The sequence below is a fragment of the Sorex araneus genome, chromosome 3 (assembly GCF_027595985.1).
Source record: "Sorex araneus isolate mSorAra2 chromosome 3, mSorAra2.pri, whole genome shotgun sequence".
In the NCBI taxonomy this organism is placed as follows: domain Eukaryota; kingdom Metazoa; phylum Chordata; class Mammalia; order Eulipotyphla; family Soricidae; genus Sorex; species Sorex araneus.
Window position 1 is genome coordinate 239,269,176 of NC_073304.1, and position 17,728 is coordinate 239,286,903.

Sequence of the window (17,728 nt, forward strand, 5' to 3'; positions counted from 1 at the left end):
CCGGTGAATGACGTGGCCATCTGAGGGTGAGAGGCTATGTATTGTCACTGTGCCTTGCCTGTGATGGCTGGGGTCCACCTTTCTGTGATTCATTTTTATTTTTTGGCAGGGCGAGGGAGGGAGGGTATGCCCAGTGATGCTCAATGCGTACTTCTTGCTCTGCACTCAGGAATTACTCCTGGTAGTGCTTGGGGGACCAAATGGGATGATGGGGATAGAACCCAGGTTGGCAATGTGCAAGGCAAGTGCCCTACCTACTATTACTCTCTCTGGCCCCTGATGAGTGATTTTTTTTTTTTTTGGTGGTGATCCCCATCCAGTGGTGATCAGGGATCACTCCTGGAAGGCTCAGGGGACCTTATGGGGTGCTGAGGATCAAACTCTGGTTGGCAAGCACCCTACCCTGTGTACTGTTGCTCCAGTCTCAACTTGAGTGATTTTTGGTGACAGAAGGATCACTTTAGTACTCTACACTTTCTTTGTCTTGTTTTTGTTTTGGAGCCACACTTGTTGGTGCTCAAGGGTTACTCCTGGCTCTGCACTCAGGGATCTCTTCTGGTGGGCTTAGGGGACCATAGTGCAAGGCGAGCACCACCCTACCTGTTGTACTATCTCTCTGATCCTATACGTTCTTGTTTTGTGATAAGTCGCTTTCCTTTTGTTATCTGGTAGGTTCGGGGATATAAAACATTTCTGCGTTTATTTCCTCATGAAGTAGCTGACGTGCAGCCTATTTTAGACATGTTTACATGTCAGAACCCCAAGGACCATGAGGTGAGTCTGAATCTCATCTTCCACCTTCCTTTTGGCTCCACCCCTTTCTGCTCTGGTAGCTGTGCTGTTTCCTTGGGTTTTTATCTCATGTTCATTTGTATCAATCTTTGTTTTATTCCCCTGGCTTTCTTTTTTACACATCTGATTCTAAAATATTTTCTTTTAAATGCATGTCAAAAAATCTGTCTGAGCACATTTTGCTGAGCAATGTGCCACCAGCCAGGTTTTTAAAATATGAATTCTTACTTTGATGGGATTTTTCTGGGCCACTGATGGGACTGACCGCTGATGGGACTCAGTTGTTCTCAGGACAGAGAAGCAGTGGGTGGTGAGGGGGAAGGCAGGGTGATGTTCTAGCGTCTCCTCTCCAGGGGTCACATTGGGCACAAGTTGTGATAATGATTGATACCTGGGAAGTCTGCTCCCCCAGGGGATACAGAGAAGCAGTGGCCTAGGTTTATGGGACTGCACACATGTGAGTTGGGATTGGGAACCCCTGACAATGGCCTGCAGGCCTGTGTGGACGTGCTTTAGGTCTGAGTGGTGCATGGTGTGGAGTCCTCTGGGTCGCTGGGTCTACTCTCCACTTGAGTCAGGAATCATCCTTTCTCCATCCTCTCCTTCCCCAAGGTCCTTCCTGGGGCCAGAATAGAATCTTGTTTCAGTAAATATCCAAAGTGAAGTCACTCCACTTTGACTGGAAATTGAAAATTTCTTTTTATTCTGTTTTTTAAAACTAGTTTCCAGCAGAGAATGGGGTGGTGTTTGACTCAGGATCTATTCCTGTCTTTGTGCTCAGGAATGAGGGTGTATAGGATGCAAGGCAAGTACCTTAATACCTGTACTCTCTCTAAAAATTTTTAGAATATTACTTTTTTTTTGGTTTTTTGGGCCCCACTTACCTGTCCTGTCTCTGATTCCAGGATCTTTTGTTTTTGATTTTTTTGTTTGGGGGCCACATCCAGCGGTGCCTAGGGGACCCAACCAAATGCAGTGCTGGGGATCGAACTTGCCTTAAATATTTTTGCGGTTGTTTTGGGGCCAAACCTGACAGTGCTTGGTAGCTATTTTCAGGCTTTAGTTTTGGGTTTGTACCTGGCCGTGCTCAGGACTTATGGTACTGAGGATGGAACCAGGCATCCTGCAATGCGGAGTATGTACTCCGACCATTGTGCTATTTCTTACTTAGTCTTTTCTTCAGGATCTTCTAAGGGGTGCACAGGAGACCTGGGTTCCCTCATGGTCAGTCTAAGTCAACTGGCTGTTCAGTACCAGGGCCTGAGGGTGAGGTGCTTCTTGGGCCCTGGGGCTGGAATTATCCAAGCCAAGCTGGTGGTGCTGGGGGATGCTCTGGGGAGCATACAGTGCTGGGATTTTAACCCCTATTCTGTACTCGATATGCCAAAAACAGTAACGACGGTCCTCATTCCCCTGACCCTGAAAGAGCCCCCAATGTGCCATCGATCTACACTAGCACGTGACAGGGACGAGTGAAGGCGTTATCAGCGCCCGCTCGAGCGAATCGATGAACAACCAAATGACAGTGATACAGTGATGACAGTGATTCTATTTCTCTGGTCCTGGCTTTTATTTTATTTATTTAGTTTTTGGCTACATTTTGCACAAGGCTGTGCTCAGACTCTTGGCTCTGCGCTCAAGGATCACTCCTGGTGGTGCTCAGGGGAGCATATGGGATGCTGGGATTGATCCCCGGTCTGTGCATGAGCAAGGCAAGTGCCCTTCCACTATGCTATCTCTCTTGGCTCCTTTTTTTTCTCTTTTTGGGTCACACCTGGTGATGCACTGGGACTCCTGGCTCTTGCACTCAGGAATTACTCCTGGTGGTGCTCAGGGGACCATATGGGATGCTGGGAATCGAACCTGGGTTGGCCAAGTGCAAGGCAAAATGCCCTACCCGCTGTGCAATCACTCCTCTAGCCCCTGCTCCAATTCTTTTTTTTCTTTGGATTTTTTTTTTTCTTTTTGGGTCACACTCAGCGGTGCACAGGGGTAACTCCTGGCTCTGCACTCAGAATTACTCCTGGCGGTGCTCAGGGAACCATATGGGATGCTGGGAATCGAACCCAGGTCGGCCGAGTGCGAGACAAACGCCCTACCCGCTGTGTTATCGCTCCAGCCCCTGCTGCCAATTCTTAAGGTTTCTGTTTCTTTCACCTTTTTATCTGTTTCATTTTGTTAAAAGTTTGATTGCCAGTGGAGGAGGTAGTAGCTGATGTGTTACGATTTCTCTTTATTCATTTTGTTCTTTTGTGAGGTGACTGTGTTTGTCAGAGTGTACGTAGTGGGGTACAGTGGGGGAAGGAGGAACTGAGTGTTGTCTTCACCTCGACTCTGAGGTCTACAGCATTTGGAGGGGCCTTTGTGGCATCGAGTGGGTGGGAGATGGCAGTGGGTTCTGTTCTTTATCCAGGTGGCATTTTTCTTTAACTCCTTAGACGTGGGAGACCCGCTACATGCTTTTGCTATGGCTCTCTATGATCTGCCTGATTCCTTTTGATTTTTCACGTCTTGATGGGAACCTCACTCAACCTGGACAGACTCGGATGCCCGTCATGGACCAGATTCTCCAAATAGCAAAGGTAAATAATCACTCACCAGTGCTTTCATGCTTCTGTGTCACGGTGTTTACTACACTTTGAACTTACATGTAATTTTGTTCAGAGGCTGCTATTTTTCAGTGAGGTAATATTTCATGTCATGACTTTAAAATCGTAGTAATTTGACTTGCTCTCCAAGCCTGTGTTCTCCATTGAACACATCTTCCTTTCCTTTTCCTCTCACAGTTTTATAAGTAAGTTTTGGTCAATAAAAATGATCTTGCTGGGGCCGGAGCGATAGCACAGCGGGTAGGGCGTTTGCCTTGCACGCAGCTGATCCGGGTTCGATTCCCAGCTTCCCATATGGTCCCCTGAGCACCGCCAGGAGTAATTCCTGATTGCAGAGCCAGGAGTAACCCCTGTGCACTTCCAGGTCTGACCCAAAAAGCAAAAAAGAAAAAAAAAATGATCTTGCTTCACTGAAAACAAATTGTGGTAATTTATATAGAGGGGCAGAGACAGAGTATAGTGGGTAGGGTACTTGTCTTTTTTTGGGTTCTGTTTTGTTTTATTGGCCACACCTGGTCATGTTCAGGGGGTTACTCCTCGTTCTGCACTCAGGAATCCCTCCTGGGTGAATCACTTCTATTTCTCCGGCCCCTTAATTTTTTTTTAACATGTTAACAAGCTACCAAGAATATCTCGCCAGCACGGGAGAGCCTGGCAAGCTACCCATGGTGTATTTGATATGCCAAAAATAGTAACAAGTCTCACGATGGAGACTTTACTGGTACCTGCTCGAGCAAGTCGATGAGCAACAGGATGACAGTGATACAGTGATACAATTAATAATCATTGTAGGAAAACTAGAAAAGAAGAAGCAGTGGTAATATTAAATGTAAATCTCTCAAATTCTAGTGCTGAGAGGTAGTACTTTCATGTCCTTTCTTGATGGAAATACTGTGCACATAGAACATAGATTCCTATTCTGCTTACTTAGCTGTTGATACTTAGCACAAATGTGAGTGGTTTGGTAGGATACATGTTTTGCCTTATGGTTTCTGTGGGTCAGGAATCTGGCCAGGAATCTTTTCTGGGCCCTTAGCTCAGGGTCCCCCCACCTAGTCTCTTGGGGTAGGTCAGGTCCAGGATCTAGTGGTGGTTGGACCCGGCTCTTTCCTGGTTCTTTGCTGGAGGCTATTGTTCCTGACCACATGGCTCCAACACAGCCAGCAGGGGGCAGGAGCTGCTAGTAAACAGGTTGATAGTATCTTGGGTGGTCAGAGATAGGCCATCTCACTCTTTGCTAGATTCTGTTGGTTGGAGGGAAGTCATGGTGTCTGACACATCTGGAAGGGTTACTTAGGGCCGGGTCAGGACCAGGGCCATCTGAGAATCGTAGGCCACACTTGTTTATATTCAGAATTTGTTGATCTTGCTGTTTGACAGACACCACTGAACACTTGGTTCCTTAAGTGGTTGTGTGTGGGCTTGTGCTTCCCACACACAGGTGAGTGTGAGAGGTAAGTAGTTTATCAGAGGTACCATTTTGGTGATAATAATCATATGAATTCTGTAAATGCAGTTTTGCTTCAGTTTTGTTGTGGTGGTAGTAAAGTAGAATATAATCTTTATCACTTATTAATATTTATCATTCTCACTCTCGTTGATTTTGTTTTGTGCTTAGAGCCTGTCTGAGAGTGCTTCTGGGACTGTGCCAGGCCAGGGACCTAACCCAGGACTCATATGTGCCGAGCACGTGCTCCAGCCCTCTGGGCCCTACATACTTTGATTTTAACTTAATTTGTTTTCCTATTTTTCTGTTTTGTCATTTTGATGGAGTTCAGACAATAGGTAACAAATCATAGAGAGTAATACACACACACACACACACACACACACACACACACACACACACACACACACACACACACACACACACACACACACACACACACACACACCCTCTCCCCCCCTCCCGCCCCCCGCCCGCCCAGGCAGAGTCTGGCAAGCTACCCGTGGTGTATTCAATATGCCAGAAACAGTAACAACAAGTCTCACAATGGAGACGTTGCTGGGGCCCACTTGAGCAAATTGATGAGCAATGGGATGACAGTGATACGGTGATATATATATATATATATATATATATATATATATATATATATATATGCATACATACACATACACACATATAACTGCCCGCCCAGGCAGAGCCTGGCAAGCTATCCGTGGTATATTCGATACACCAAAAACAGTAACGATAGCTCTCATTCCCCTGACCTGAAAGAGCCTCCAATTGTTGGGAATTATGAGTAAGGAGAGGCTGCTAAAATCTCAGGGCTGGGAGGAATAGAGACGAGTAAATCTACAAACAATGGGATGACAGTGATACAATGATACCATTTTGGTGGTACACCATTTCTTGTGAGATTTGGTGCTTGACCTTGTGAGACTGGTGTTGGGAGGAGATATTGGAGGGGAGTCATGGTGTGTGTATCCATAAGGCTCTGCTTTTTCCTTCTAGTCCTACTTGCTGGTCAGTGACAAGGCTCGTGATGCAGCTGCTGTTCTTGTGTCCAAGTAAGTGTGCCTGTTGGTTCTGGTTGTTTGGGGAAGGTGGCTGTTATGTGAGGGTGTTTGCTCTGTGTGCCTGTTTGTCTGTTTCCTTTTCTAAGGAACATTGGGCTTCATTTTCTTATAGTCCCTAGAACTGTGGTCCCTAGGCCGGTCAGGGCCTCACGGGTACCCTCGGCCCTGGGTCAGAGCCTCACGGACCTGCTAGTCTAAGTCAGGGGCTCATGGGTCCCCTAGGTCAGGGTTTGGTGCTCACATAGGTGGTGTGATAGCCTATCACGCGGGCACAGATTTGGACTGGTGTCAGTTACACAGAGGGTATGTTCTCATCTGTGGGTGCTGCCAGTTAGATGGTCTTCAAGAGTCATCAAGAATGACTCTAGGGTCATTGTGTCCTAGAACAAAAACCCCTGTTTGAGGAGCTGGAGAGATAGTACAGATTGGAGGGAGTTTGCCTTGCATGTGGCTGACCTGGATTCGATCCCTGGCATCCCATATAGTCCCCTGTCTCTCAGGCTCTGGACTAAAGTTTTTTTTTTTTTTTAAATTTAATTGAATCACCATGTGGAAAGTTACAAAGTTCTCAGGCTTATGTCTCAGTTATACAATATTCAAACACCCATCCCTTCACCAGTGTCCATATTCCACCACCAAAAACCCCAGTATACCTCCCGCCCCCGTCCCCACCACCCCCAACTGCGTAACTGATGAATTTCACTTCATTTTCTCTTTACTTTGATTACATTCCATATTTCAACACAAAACTCACTATTGTTGCTGGAGTTTCCCCCCAAGAAAGACAGCCTTACTACCAAGGAAGCATTTGATAATTAGTTTTCCATTGCTTAGAATGAAGAGATATGTAGTCCCACTGCTCCAAGTACATAACTCTTTTTTTTTTCCTTTTCCTTTTTTTTTTCCTCATCCCCCTTCCCACACCTCATAATATGGTGGATGCCACATCTTGTTTCTCCCCGAAAATGGGAAACAACCGGGAAAGAGGGATATTTCCTCTTCTCGGCCGGTGTGGGGCCATGGCTTAGTTCACAGTCTGGAGAAATGGCTGCTACTTTGATTACCTTCAATATTTCAACAAAAAACTCAATGTTATTCTTTGGAGTTTCCCCCCAAAGTCAGACCTGCTAAAAAGGAACTGTTTCATATTGCTGACAATTAAGAGATGTTTTGGAATTCTGTATAAAGTCCAGGGAAAATTCTGCCAGAAATTGCATAGCCCAGCTCACAGTCCCAGTGCATTGCTGTAAGAAGCCGCTCTGGGTGCCAAAATGGGTTAGAAGACCTCTGGAATCAAAGTCTTTAGGAGCAGAGGGTCCTGGACTAAAGTTTTAAAACATACACATGCTTAAACTCCCAACCCCTATTTTCTTTATTCCTGTTGGTGCTGTGGTGGCAGGGTCACACTTGGCTGGCTGTGGTTCTTGCTGGGGTACGCAGCAGGTCATGGTCTTGTGCGACTGGCCGCAGTGCTTGCCACGTTTGTACCTTCTTTGGTTGTACTGTTGTACTGTTGCTGGTGCTTATGTTCCTTGTGCTCCCAATCTTAGTTGGCACAAGTCCGGGCTGGCTGCCCACACATGCTTGCCAGAGGTCACTTTTCATGACCAGGCTGTACACCCTCCTGTGGTGCTTAGACACTTATCACTGTGGGGGGCAGTCACCTGGCAGGGTCTTATTCGTTACATGTGGAACACTTGTGGGGATTTGAGCTCACACGGTCGCATGGCAGGTGCTCTGAGCCCATACTGTCCCTCAGCCTGGATGAATTTTTTATTTTAATGTGGAAATGGTATTTTTTTCCCTATGTATTTTTAATTTTATTACTTTTTCTCACAGTGTCAGGTATTGAACCCAGGGCCTAACACACACAAGGCAAGTGCTTTACTATTGAGCAACTTCTCTGACCTTTAGTTTTTCTCCCTCTCTCCCTTCCTCCTTTTCTTTCTTCCTCACCCAGTGAGACTCAGGGGTTATTTCTGGCTCTGCACTCAGGAATTACTCCTCCGGTGCTTGGGGGACCATATGGGATGCCAGGAATCGAATTTGGTTCAGTTGTGTGCAAGGCAACCGCCCTACATGCTATACTATTTCTCTAAACCCCTCTTTCTTTTTTCCCTTAATTTTTGAACCACACGTGGCAGTACTCAGGGCTTAGTCCTGGCTCAGTGCTCAGAGATCACCCTGGCAGTACCGGGGATTGCCCAAGTTGGCCACGTGCATGCAAGTTTCTTCCCTGCTGTACTATTGCTTTGGCCTCTAGTTATCTTTATTTATTTAGGTCATAGCTAGCAATGCTCAGGGGTTATTCCTGGGTTTGCACTAAGGAAACTCCTGTCAGTGCTTGGGGGACCATCTGAGATGCTGGAGCTTAAACCCAGGTCATCCACATGCAAGTAGTTACCTTTATTTTATTTATTTTAGTTTTACTTACTTATTTTTTTATTGAATCACTGAGATAGACCATCACAAAGCTATCCATCATTGGGTTTCAATCATACAGTGTTCCAACATCCATCCTTCCACTAGTACACATTTCCTACCACCAATGTCCCTAGTTTCTCTCCTATCCCCTCTATCCTCCCCCCTAGCTGCCTCTATGGCAGGCACCTTTCTTCTCTCTTTTTTTCTCTCTCTCTCTCTCTTTCTCCTTTTGTGCATTATGGTTTCAATACAGGTACTAGGAGGTCATCGTGTTTGTTCAGGGCGTTTAGTATTTTTATCAGGATGGTACAACTGGAGTAGCTGTTTTTAACTGGGTGGCTGCTTTGGGCTGTGGATGTGATTATCAGGGCTTCTGGAAGTACAGGGAAATGTGGAAATGTGGGGAGGTAGCCCATCCCGCCCTGAGAATACCTGGAGATTTCAGTTACAAAACCCATATACTGAATTTTCAGCAGGTTAGTATCTCAGTGTTGGGAACAAGTGGCTCCCGGGAGCCTGTGTTTGGGAGGGCTCTGGGCTAACCAACCCTCCTCCAATGTACCCTGTTCTGTTCAACCTTGCGTGGATCCGAGATTAACTGTGGCTTTTGATCTCTTTTGAGATTTATTTATGGGTCTCTGAAGCAAGGCCAATAAATGAGCTTGTATGGCTGAGCCAGGGGAGGTTTTTTGGCATGGCTCCCACATATCTGACTTTTGGCAGTTTAATTTCTTGGGAAACATTATTCTGAGTTGCTGGAGTCTGGCCAGAGGCACAGCGGTGATTTTGGGGTATCGGGAAACCTGAAGGAACCGGTAGGCTGCTGATGTACTCATCCCATGGTCCAGGTTGACCTGCTGGCAGCAGTGCTGGGGACAGGTATGTGGTACTGGGGCTTGATTCTGGGTGGCAGCATGTAAGGGTTGTGTCTTCCCTTCCGTACTGTCTCCCTGGCAGGGTTGAGGTAAAGCAGACAGGACTTACTGCCCGCCTGAGTCGCACGTTCTCAGGAAACGTACACCACTTCTTGACTGCTGATCCTGCCCTGGGAGGACACCTGTTTTCCTTTGCTGCCATGACTTTGGCCTGCAGAATTCCGTGTGGTCATGGGTTCCTGGTGTACTCCTTGGGGGCAGGAAGATAAAGCATGTTTGTTGTTATCAGCAGTTCTGGGGGGCCATGCAGTGCCAGGGTTGAATCCAGAACTTCTCAGCTTGAACTACTTCTCCCTGAGAGCTTTAGGCTTTGTCAGCAGCCAGTAGCCCAGAGGCTAAGGGTGTCAGCCTAGGGGTCACTGCTGACGTGGGACATATGGAGGGGCTTGGGCACTGTCCTGGGCCACTGAGGGCATGTGACAGACTGGAAGGGCCATTGGCAGTGTTGGAGCACTTCTTGTGCTTGTGGCTGTGAGAGCATGCATGTGCAGTTTTTCCTCAGGTGCTCCAATGGTACTGCACCCTATCAGTCTTGGCACCCAGCAGTTAACCATGGCCCTGGTGGCAGGGTGGTGGCAAGCTAGGGTGGAGGTCGGCATCTCCTAGGTATGTGTCTTTGGCTCTATCTTCCCTTTCTGCCCTCACTTTGGAGCTGACTACTCTGGGGCTCTGCTCAGTGTCATACCCATATGAATTGCCATTGGCCCTGCACAGCCTATCCCTAGCTGTCACCTTGTTGAGCTCTCTGTATCGGGAGGAGGGAATCCACTCATCGCTGGCTCTGGTTGTGCCCTGGCCGTGGTCTTATGTCAGGCAGCAGCTTTCTGCTCAGGTCTTCCTTCCAGACCATGGTGGCCTCCTGACCTTCAGGTGCAGGGCTGGGCACCTTTCTGTGAGAGTGCTGCCCCACTCCCTCCTTCCCTGCCAGCCGCTTTCTTCATGCCCCTGGCGGATTTTCTGTGTTTCTGCCCAGGAAACTGCATTGTCAGCTGAGCACTGAACTGTTAGGTGTGATGATCATGCGTGGGTCAGTTACCCAGGAGGGAGGATTCAGTGTGAGCCCCAAGTTGGGAGGGTGGGGGAACCTGTAGACTCTCCTGGGCTCCCATGGATTGCAGAATGGAATACCTTTGGGGAGCTTGTGGACTCCAGCAAAGCTCTATGGGGTGTGTGTGCATGTGTGTCTGTATGCAGTGTGCATGTCTCTTAGTGCTCTCTGTGTCAGTGCAGTGTGTGTGTGTCTGTTCATGCAGTGTGTGTGTGCATTCATGCAGTGCATATGTGTTTGTCCATGCAGTGTGTCCATTCGTCCATGCAGTGCATATTTATTCAGGCGTTGTGTATTTATCCTTCCATGCAGTGCATATGTATGAGTCCATGCAGTGTGCATGTCTGTAGTGTCCATGCTGTGTGTGTCTCTCCATGCAGTGTTTGTCTATGGAGTGCGTGTGTGTCCATCTGTGTAGTGTGTGTTCATTTGTGCAGTATGTCTATCTATGCATTGTGTCTGTGTAGTGTATGTGTCCATGCAGTGCATCTGTGTCAGTCCAAATACTGTGTGTGTTTGTTTGTTCAGTGCATTTGTCCATGCAGTTTGTGCGTATTTGTTCATGCAGTGCATGTGTGTTCATGCAGTATTTGTTCATGTCGTGTGTATGTGTGTCTGTGCAGTACATGTGTGTGTGTTGTTCTGCAGTGTGTGTCCATGCTGTTCATGTGTATGTGTCCATGCAGTGTGTGTGTGTCCATGCGGTGTTTGTCCGTGTAGTGCTTGTCATGCAGTGTATATGTGTGTATCTGTGCAGCACATGTGTCAATTTATTCAGTACATTTGTTGTACGTTGTGTGTGTCTGTTCAGTGTGTGTCTTCCTTTTGTGTGTGTCTGCCTACAGTGTGGGTATGTGTAGAGTGAGGCCCTATAGTGCAGGACAGACCTTGCATGTGGGCCGTGGGTCCTGTGGCTGTAGATTTCCAAGTCTGCTTGAATCGTGGGTCTTGGTGGGGTTCTGAGCTGTCGCCTCAGGATGAGGGGGTCCAGGCCGGAGGAGTGGGCCTGAGGCCTGTGGTTGGAGGTGTTGAGGTATCCTAGTGTGGAGAGCAGGCTTCCTGGTCCAGGACTTCCCTAGAGTGTGGCTGGTCTCTGCTCTGGAGGACATCTGTGGAACTTTCACCTTCCTTGACCCTCCGGCAGGTTTGTTACACGGCCCGATGTCAAGCAGAAGAAGATGGAGCACTTCCTGGACTGGAGTCTGTGTACTTTGGCCCACTCTTCCTTCCAGACCATGATTGGTGTCATCACCATGGACGGAATGCTGCAGGCCCTGGTAAGAGTGCCCCCACTGTTAGTATCGGCAGTCTGTATGAGGGGCTGTTAAAATGACAGACAGGTTATCCTTTGTGTCCTTGAAGGGGCAAAAACTCAGTGAAAAGTGAAGACTGAAGGAGCCATGGGAGGTTTGAGCCATTCTTGGCCTTCACCACCAGGGGGCAGTGGTGTCCTTGAAGCCAAACGTCTGAGAAGTGGCAGGCCAGGGTGTGCCTCAGGCTTCTCGCTGCCTAGCGTTAGCTACTGTCTTAGTAACCAGCTCTTAGGAAGTAGGCCGATGGCTTGGAGGCTGATTCTGTCCAGATACTCTGATCAGGATGATCTGAACAGTGTTGGTAAGCATGGACTTGAATCAGGCATGTACACACACCCCTCCACACCCCCACAACCACTCTATGTGCTTCCTAGCACACTCCCCCACACCCATACTGCCCCTACCATCCCTTGTACTGCCTGGCCCTTCGTATGCACCCCCCCATACTACCCCATGTGCTGCCTGATACCCCCACCCTGTCCTTGTCCTGCCCCTCCCCCTACCACATACATACCCCTAACCACTTCTGTGCTACTTGGCCCTGCATACATATACACATACTCCTCTACCACCCTATGGGTTACCCCATATACTGCCTGGAATACATGTGTGTGCGCACACACACAACCCTCCCGTCCTGAGTGCAGTTTGGCGTGTACACACACAGACACACACCCCTACTACCCTATATGCTGCCCGGCACACATATACCCCAGTACCACTCTATGTCTATGAAGTGCTTGGCCCTATACATAGACACACACACACACACACACACACATACATATACACACACCCCTCTACCACCCTATAGGCTGCTTGAGATGCTGTCTGGCACACATGTGTGTGCCCACATACACACACCATAGGGTGGTCAGGGCAGAGTGTGGCTGCCCTTGGAGATGCCTGAAAGCTGCCCACATGCACACACACATTCAGGCGTGCCACCCCCATGTTGCCTACACACCACACACACACACACACACACACACACACACACATACACACGTGCCGCCTGGCCCTGCATCTACCCTCTCTGGCCCACAAGAGAGGAGGCTACACAGCCTTGGAGCCCTTGGTCAGCTCTCTTGGAATGTTCCATGGTGTTTCTTCTCTTTCACGTTGCCCTTGTCTTCAGATGATGACTATATCAAGACTTTTAAAAAGAGCCCTGGAAACTGCTGAGCTCTTAAGTGATTCATGCTTCTGTTCTGTAACTAAAGGTGGTGAGTGAGGGTTGGGGAGTTCAGCTCAGTGGGCTGAACTTAAGCTTTGTATGCTGGTGTCCTGAGTTCCATCCCTGGCCCTGCCAGGAGTGGCTCACAAAGAGAAAGTGTACCAGTCAGTGATCATTTTGTATGAGCACAGTATTGTACAACCACCCCCACGATACAGTTCCATAATGTACTCATGATTCGTCAAGGAGATCCTGTTTCCACCTATGTATTCCCTACCAGCCCTCATGTTCATTAATCTTCTCATCCTGGATTTCCTCAATCTGGATGTTTGGTTTGCTTATTATCATCTTTGGTTTTTGGACCACACCTGGTTGTGCTCAAAGCTTGCTCTTGGCCCTGTGCTGAGGGATCACTTCTGGTGGGGTTTGGAAGACCACATGTGATCCTGGGGATTAAACCTGGGTCAGCTGCGTGCAAGACAAGCGCCTTCCCTGTTGTCCTGTCTCCTGCCCAGGATGTCCCCTTTCAGAGGAGTCATGTCCTATGACCTTTGTGGTTGGCTGGCCTCTCACTGGGCACTATGTTTACAAGTACCTCCACATGGTGGCTGTGTCAGGGCTTCATCTTGCTTGCAGCCAAGTAACATTCCATTCTGTGGGTGTCCCTACTTATGAATAATGCTAACCTAGACTTTCCTGTATGTTTTGAGCTTATTTTTAATTCCCTTGGGCATGTAACAATGATTTAAAACAAAACGTGGCCGGGTGAGCTACCCTTGGGGCTCTGTGCTCCTTTGTGGGGTGGTGCTAGAGTGTTTGTGAGTTTGGTTTCCTTGCTGTGATGGGGGCAAGGGGGTGGTCAGGGCAGGGTGTGGTTGCCCTTGGAGGTGCCTGGCAGCTGCCTACACCTGGACCCAAATTGCATGTGTGTTCTACGTGGTTTTGGTGATGGAGTGAAGATGGTTTATCTTAAAGTTTGGGAATAAGCAAATTCCAACCCCCCTCTTTTTTTGGGTCTTGTGCCGTACCCAGCAGTGCTCAGGGCTTATTCCTGGCTCTGTGCTCAGGGATCACTCCCGGCAGGGCTGCCCATATTTGGTGTCAGGTATTGAACTGGGGTTGGTTGCTTTGCAGGGAGAGCACCTTTCCCCTTGTACTGTCTTTCTGATCCTGATTCTCCTCTTCGTTTATTTTTTTGCCATGAATCCCATGGGAAGTGTTGGTCATAGAGAATTGCAGGAGTTTGACAGGTTTCCGAGGCTATGTCTAGCAGGGTCCTGCTGGTGTGTGCTCTGCCTTGGAGGGGTGGGGGTTCTGGGCCTTGTTCAGATCTGTGCATTCTCTCAGGAAGCTGCACTACTGACAGGGTCCTTGGTATTCTGTGGCCCCGCAGGGAGGCATCTCTGTGCTCTGTGTTGGCTGTGGACTGGAGCCAGTTGAACCAGTTGGGCACCTGTGAACAGGTGTGGCTTTGAGAAGGCCATGGGGCTCTGTTGGTCTAGTCCCCCTCTCCTGTGAAGCATTTGGGATCACCGGCTGCCTGTCTCTAGATCATTCCCAAGTTCTTCTCTCCTCTTCCCAAGGGGGCCACACTTGGTACAGTGGCAGAGTCCAAGGTGCCCACTGGCAGTTCACACTACCAGCTGGGAGTGGGCTCAGGACCTGTTCCCAGATCATTTGGGCACTCCACGTGCCACACTTGGAGGACAGTTTGCTGAGGATGAAAGCTTGATTTTACCAGAGGTTTAAAAGGCTGAGCCCTCTGGGTACGGCCCCCACCCTTACCGGAAGCTGCCAGGTGAGCGACTGCTTAGTGGCAGTGAAGGGCACTGGGCTTGGCCTGCGGCTCAGCCCTCTGGAGAGAGCTGCCCCTACCAGCGTGAGGGACGCTGTGGCTCTGGGTGGAGGAGGCCTCCGGGTCATCCTCAGGAAAGCTCCCTGTGCTGGGATCACGCGTGTTGTTTCCTTTGCTTTTCTGAAGGAGCGGTTTGGTCTCATTGGTGCAGTAGGCGGGGGAGGCGGGCAGCCTTGGGCTCTCTGAGCCAGCAGGAGCTGGTTTCGCCACAGCCCGTCAGACCTGCCAGGCAGAGGCCGGGCGTCCGCAGAGCGTGATGAAACCTGCAGGGGTGTTGTGCCCGAGGATTTCATCTGTTTCCTTTGATGCACTTGGCTGGGGTTTAATCCACCTGTTCATTATGTGGGTTAGGCGAAACAGGTGAACTCGCAACAAGCACCATCGAAACTGGGGTCTGACTTTACTTCCCTGGCAGCGTGCTTCGCGTGCACCAGTGATTTTCAGCTCTTGTGGGAGGGGAGAAAAGTGTTTGGCCAGTTGGTTGTACTGGGAGGCTTTGTCCTTTTGCTTACTGTGGCAACAGCCCTGCTTGATTCCTGCTGGGATCAGTGAGTGAGACAGTGAGAGTTGGAGACGCAGGAGGGAGGGAAACCCCATGGGACAGGGGCGCCTTGGTGCTTATGCATTCCCTACACCTGCTCCTCCCTGTGGCTTTCTCTGCTTCTCTCAGGTGTGCTGGTAGGCGGCAGGAACTTGGGTCCCTAGAACTGAGTTCTTTCCCCTCTAAGCGGTGGCTGGTGTGAGGTGTCACCATAAAGTGCTCTTCTGTTTACAGCTGTTCTGATTGTGCCTCTCCTATTTTCTTTGTTGCTGACAGAAATATGTCTCGTAAAATGATAAAACAGAAGCCCATGATATCAAAATCCAGCATAGAAGAGTTGGAAAGTGCCTGTAATCCCTTCAATTTCTTTAGGCCAGTGTTTCCCAAAATAGATGCTAGAGTGATCTAGTGGGGGGCTTTAGGAGCCTTGGGTGCAGTTGGGGGACTCTTTCTGTTTGCTTGTAGAAGGCTGATGTTTAGGGGGGCACTGAACAATGTGTGTGTGTGTGTGTGTATTTCCCCCCCGAAGAGGGAGTAGGTGAAAAAATAAGCTGGGGCACTTCTGCCCCAGATTGTCCCTAGACTTACTGTTCGGTTGAGGAGGGTCAGGCGCCTGTTCTCTGCTGTGTAGTTGTGGTGGACAGGGGTGGCTCAGCTGGGGAGAGGGGGGAAGGGAAACACGTTCCAGAAACAATCCTTCCGGCCTTGCTGCTTTTGCCGTGGGTCCCTCTGTGTTTGAGGGAGGCTGACCCCAAGTGGGCCATCCCTCAGCCTGGCTGTTAAGTGCCCATGACCTGGGTACTGTCTGTGGACGGAAATAACGAGCCTTGCCTCACAGGGTGGAATGAGGGTAATTAGTGTGTCAAGCTCTTTGAAGATGAAAAGGAGCCACCTGATTTTCCAGAAGCTTTCTCATACTGGCTTTGATTTCTTTTCTCTGGTTTCTGGGGAGCAACTCCCCATGGTCTCATTGGAGGCCCTGTTTGACCAGAGGACAGGTTGTCCAGATTTTGTCTCTTAGTTATAGTTGTGCCTGGGGCAGGGTCGGGGCGGAGCAGGCTGTGGCAGGAACCATGAGTGTACGTATTTCTCCCCTGTGTGCTCATGTAGAAGTTGTGATACAGAGGCCTCCCATTTCTTCTCTTGGAAGTGGGGAGTGAGCTGCCAGCCTTGGCTGCTTCCTTTCACTTGCTGTGACTGAGTGAAGCTGCTTCATGGTGGCTTCCAGCTCTGACACAGGCCTGGCAAGACTGCAAGGTGGCTCAGAGGGCTGGAGAGTGGCCTGGTACCCACAAGGCCCCTGTACATGGCCCACAGCATCACTTTGTTGGCCTGATGGTCCCCTGGCCCCCTGGTTTGAGCAGTGCCACATTGTAGCCTGGGCATTGGCCCCTTTGTCCAGTACTACAGGTCAGAAAGCCTTGGGGAGTAGTCCATGGACCCCCTGAACATTTCCAACCCAGGAAGTAAACAGCAGGGGTTTGGGGGCCATATCTGTGAACTGAAGAGATGTGTTTGAGGGCTTAAGAGGCTCCCCGAGCCTGCAGCCGCAATAGCTCCCTGAAGCTCTGGGCATCTGCCACCTTCACTATGCTGTCCCCCTGACCCTGTCTAAGGTGCTTCCATCCTCAGGAGGCCCACATGTGTTCTAGTCTTGTTGCCTTTTTCCCGTCCCAGCTCTGCACTGAGCTGTCACTGACCTTGCTGTCCTTTTCCTCTGTGCCTTTCCAATGTCTGGCCTGAGCATCTTGATCATGATGGCCAGTGTACCCCAGAAAAATGGGGAACAGAGAGTGGAGACCATGGAAGTTCCATGGTGGCCATGGTAGTCCCAGGATGGCGACTATGTATCTCTGCCTGTGCATCAGGCCCCTACTGCTGAAGGTCGAGGGGGCAGGCCTAGCACTTCTTAGTTGCAAATCTGGGGGCCAGGGGCCTTTTCCACACTTGAGTGTTGTTGGGGAGCTGGACTGTCCATGTGGTGACCAGACATGGGAGGAAGTGGGCCAGGAAGAGGACCAGCCAGCAGGACTGAGAGGGTTCTCTTTTCTGAGTGATGTTGGTCTATTCCTGCTCTCGGAGTGTTGGACACTTGGTATTTGGTGCTAAAAATCTGTCCTCCTGGACTCTTCAACTGCAGACTCCTGCTGTGCAGGGGTGCAGCAGGGCTGGCACCTGCCCTCACAGCAGCTCAGGTTCAAGCTGTGGGAGCCTGGCCCTGGTGGCGGTGGGAGGGACTGTCCTGAGGTGTGGCCATAGGCTCAGCTGTCTCTGCTGCTCAGCCCTGCAGCCCCTGCCTTTCTCTGTGTGCATTCTCCCATCTGATCATTGGGAGGACAGTGCCCTCTGTATGGGCCAGAAGCCTTCTCCGCCCTTGCTCAGGCCAAGAGTACCCCTTGCCTGCGAGCTGGGGAGCCCAGGTCCCCGTCCTGAGCTAGGGACAAGCTTTATGAGAAGTAGATCCTGAACTGCTGTTGCCTCTGTGTCCAGGTCCACTCAGTTCTTTCATGG

At 49.6% G+C, this 17,728-nt stretch overlaps 1 protein-coding gene across 1 annotated transcript in view; it reads left to right on the plus strand.

Annotated features, from left to right (window-relative positions):
- TBCD (tubulin folding cofactor D) overlaps nucleotides 1–17,728 on the plus strand; it is a 99,554-nt gene that overhangs the window by 5,111 nt on the left and 76,715 nt on the right. Inside the window, exons 4-7 of the mRNA XM_004621130.2 lie at nucleotides 673–774; nucleotides 3,231–3,374; nucleotides 5,860–5,915; nucleotides 11,476–11,608. Of these exons, the coding sequence (XP_004621187.1) occupies nucleotides 673–774; nucleotides 3,231–3,374; nucleotides 5,860–5,915; nucleotides 11,476–11,608 (435 nt within the window). The remainder of the gene's footprint in view (nucleotides 1–672; nucleotides 775–3,230; nucleotides 3,375–5,859; nucleotides 5,916–11,475; nucleotides 11,609–17,728) is intronic.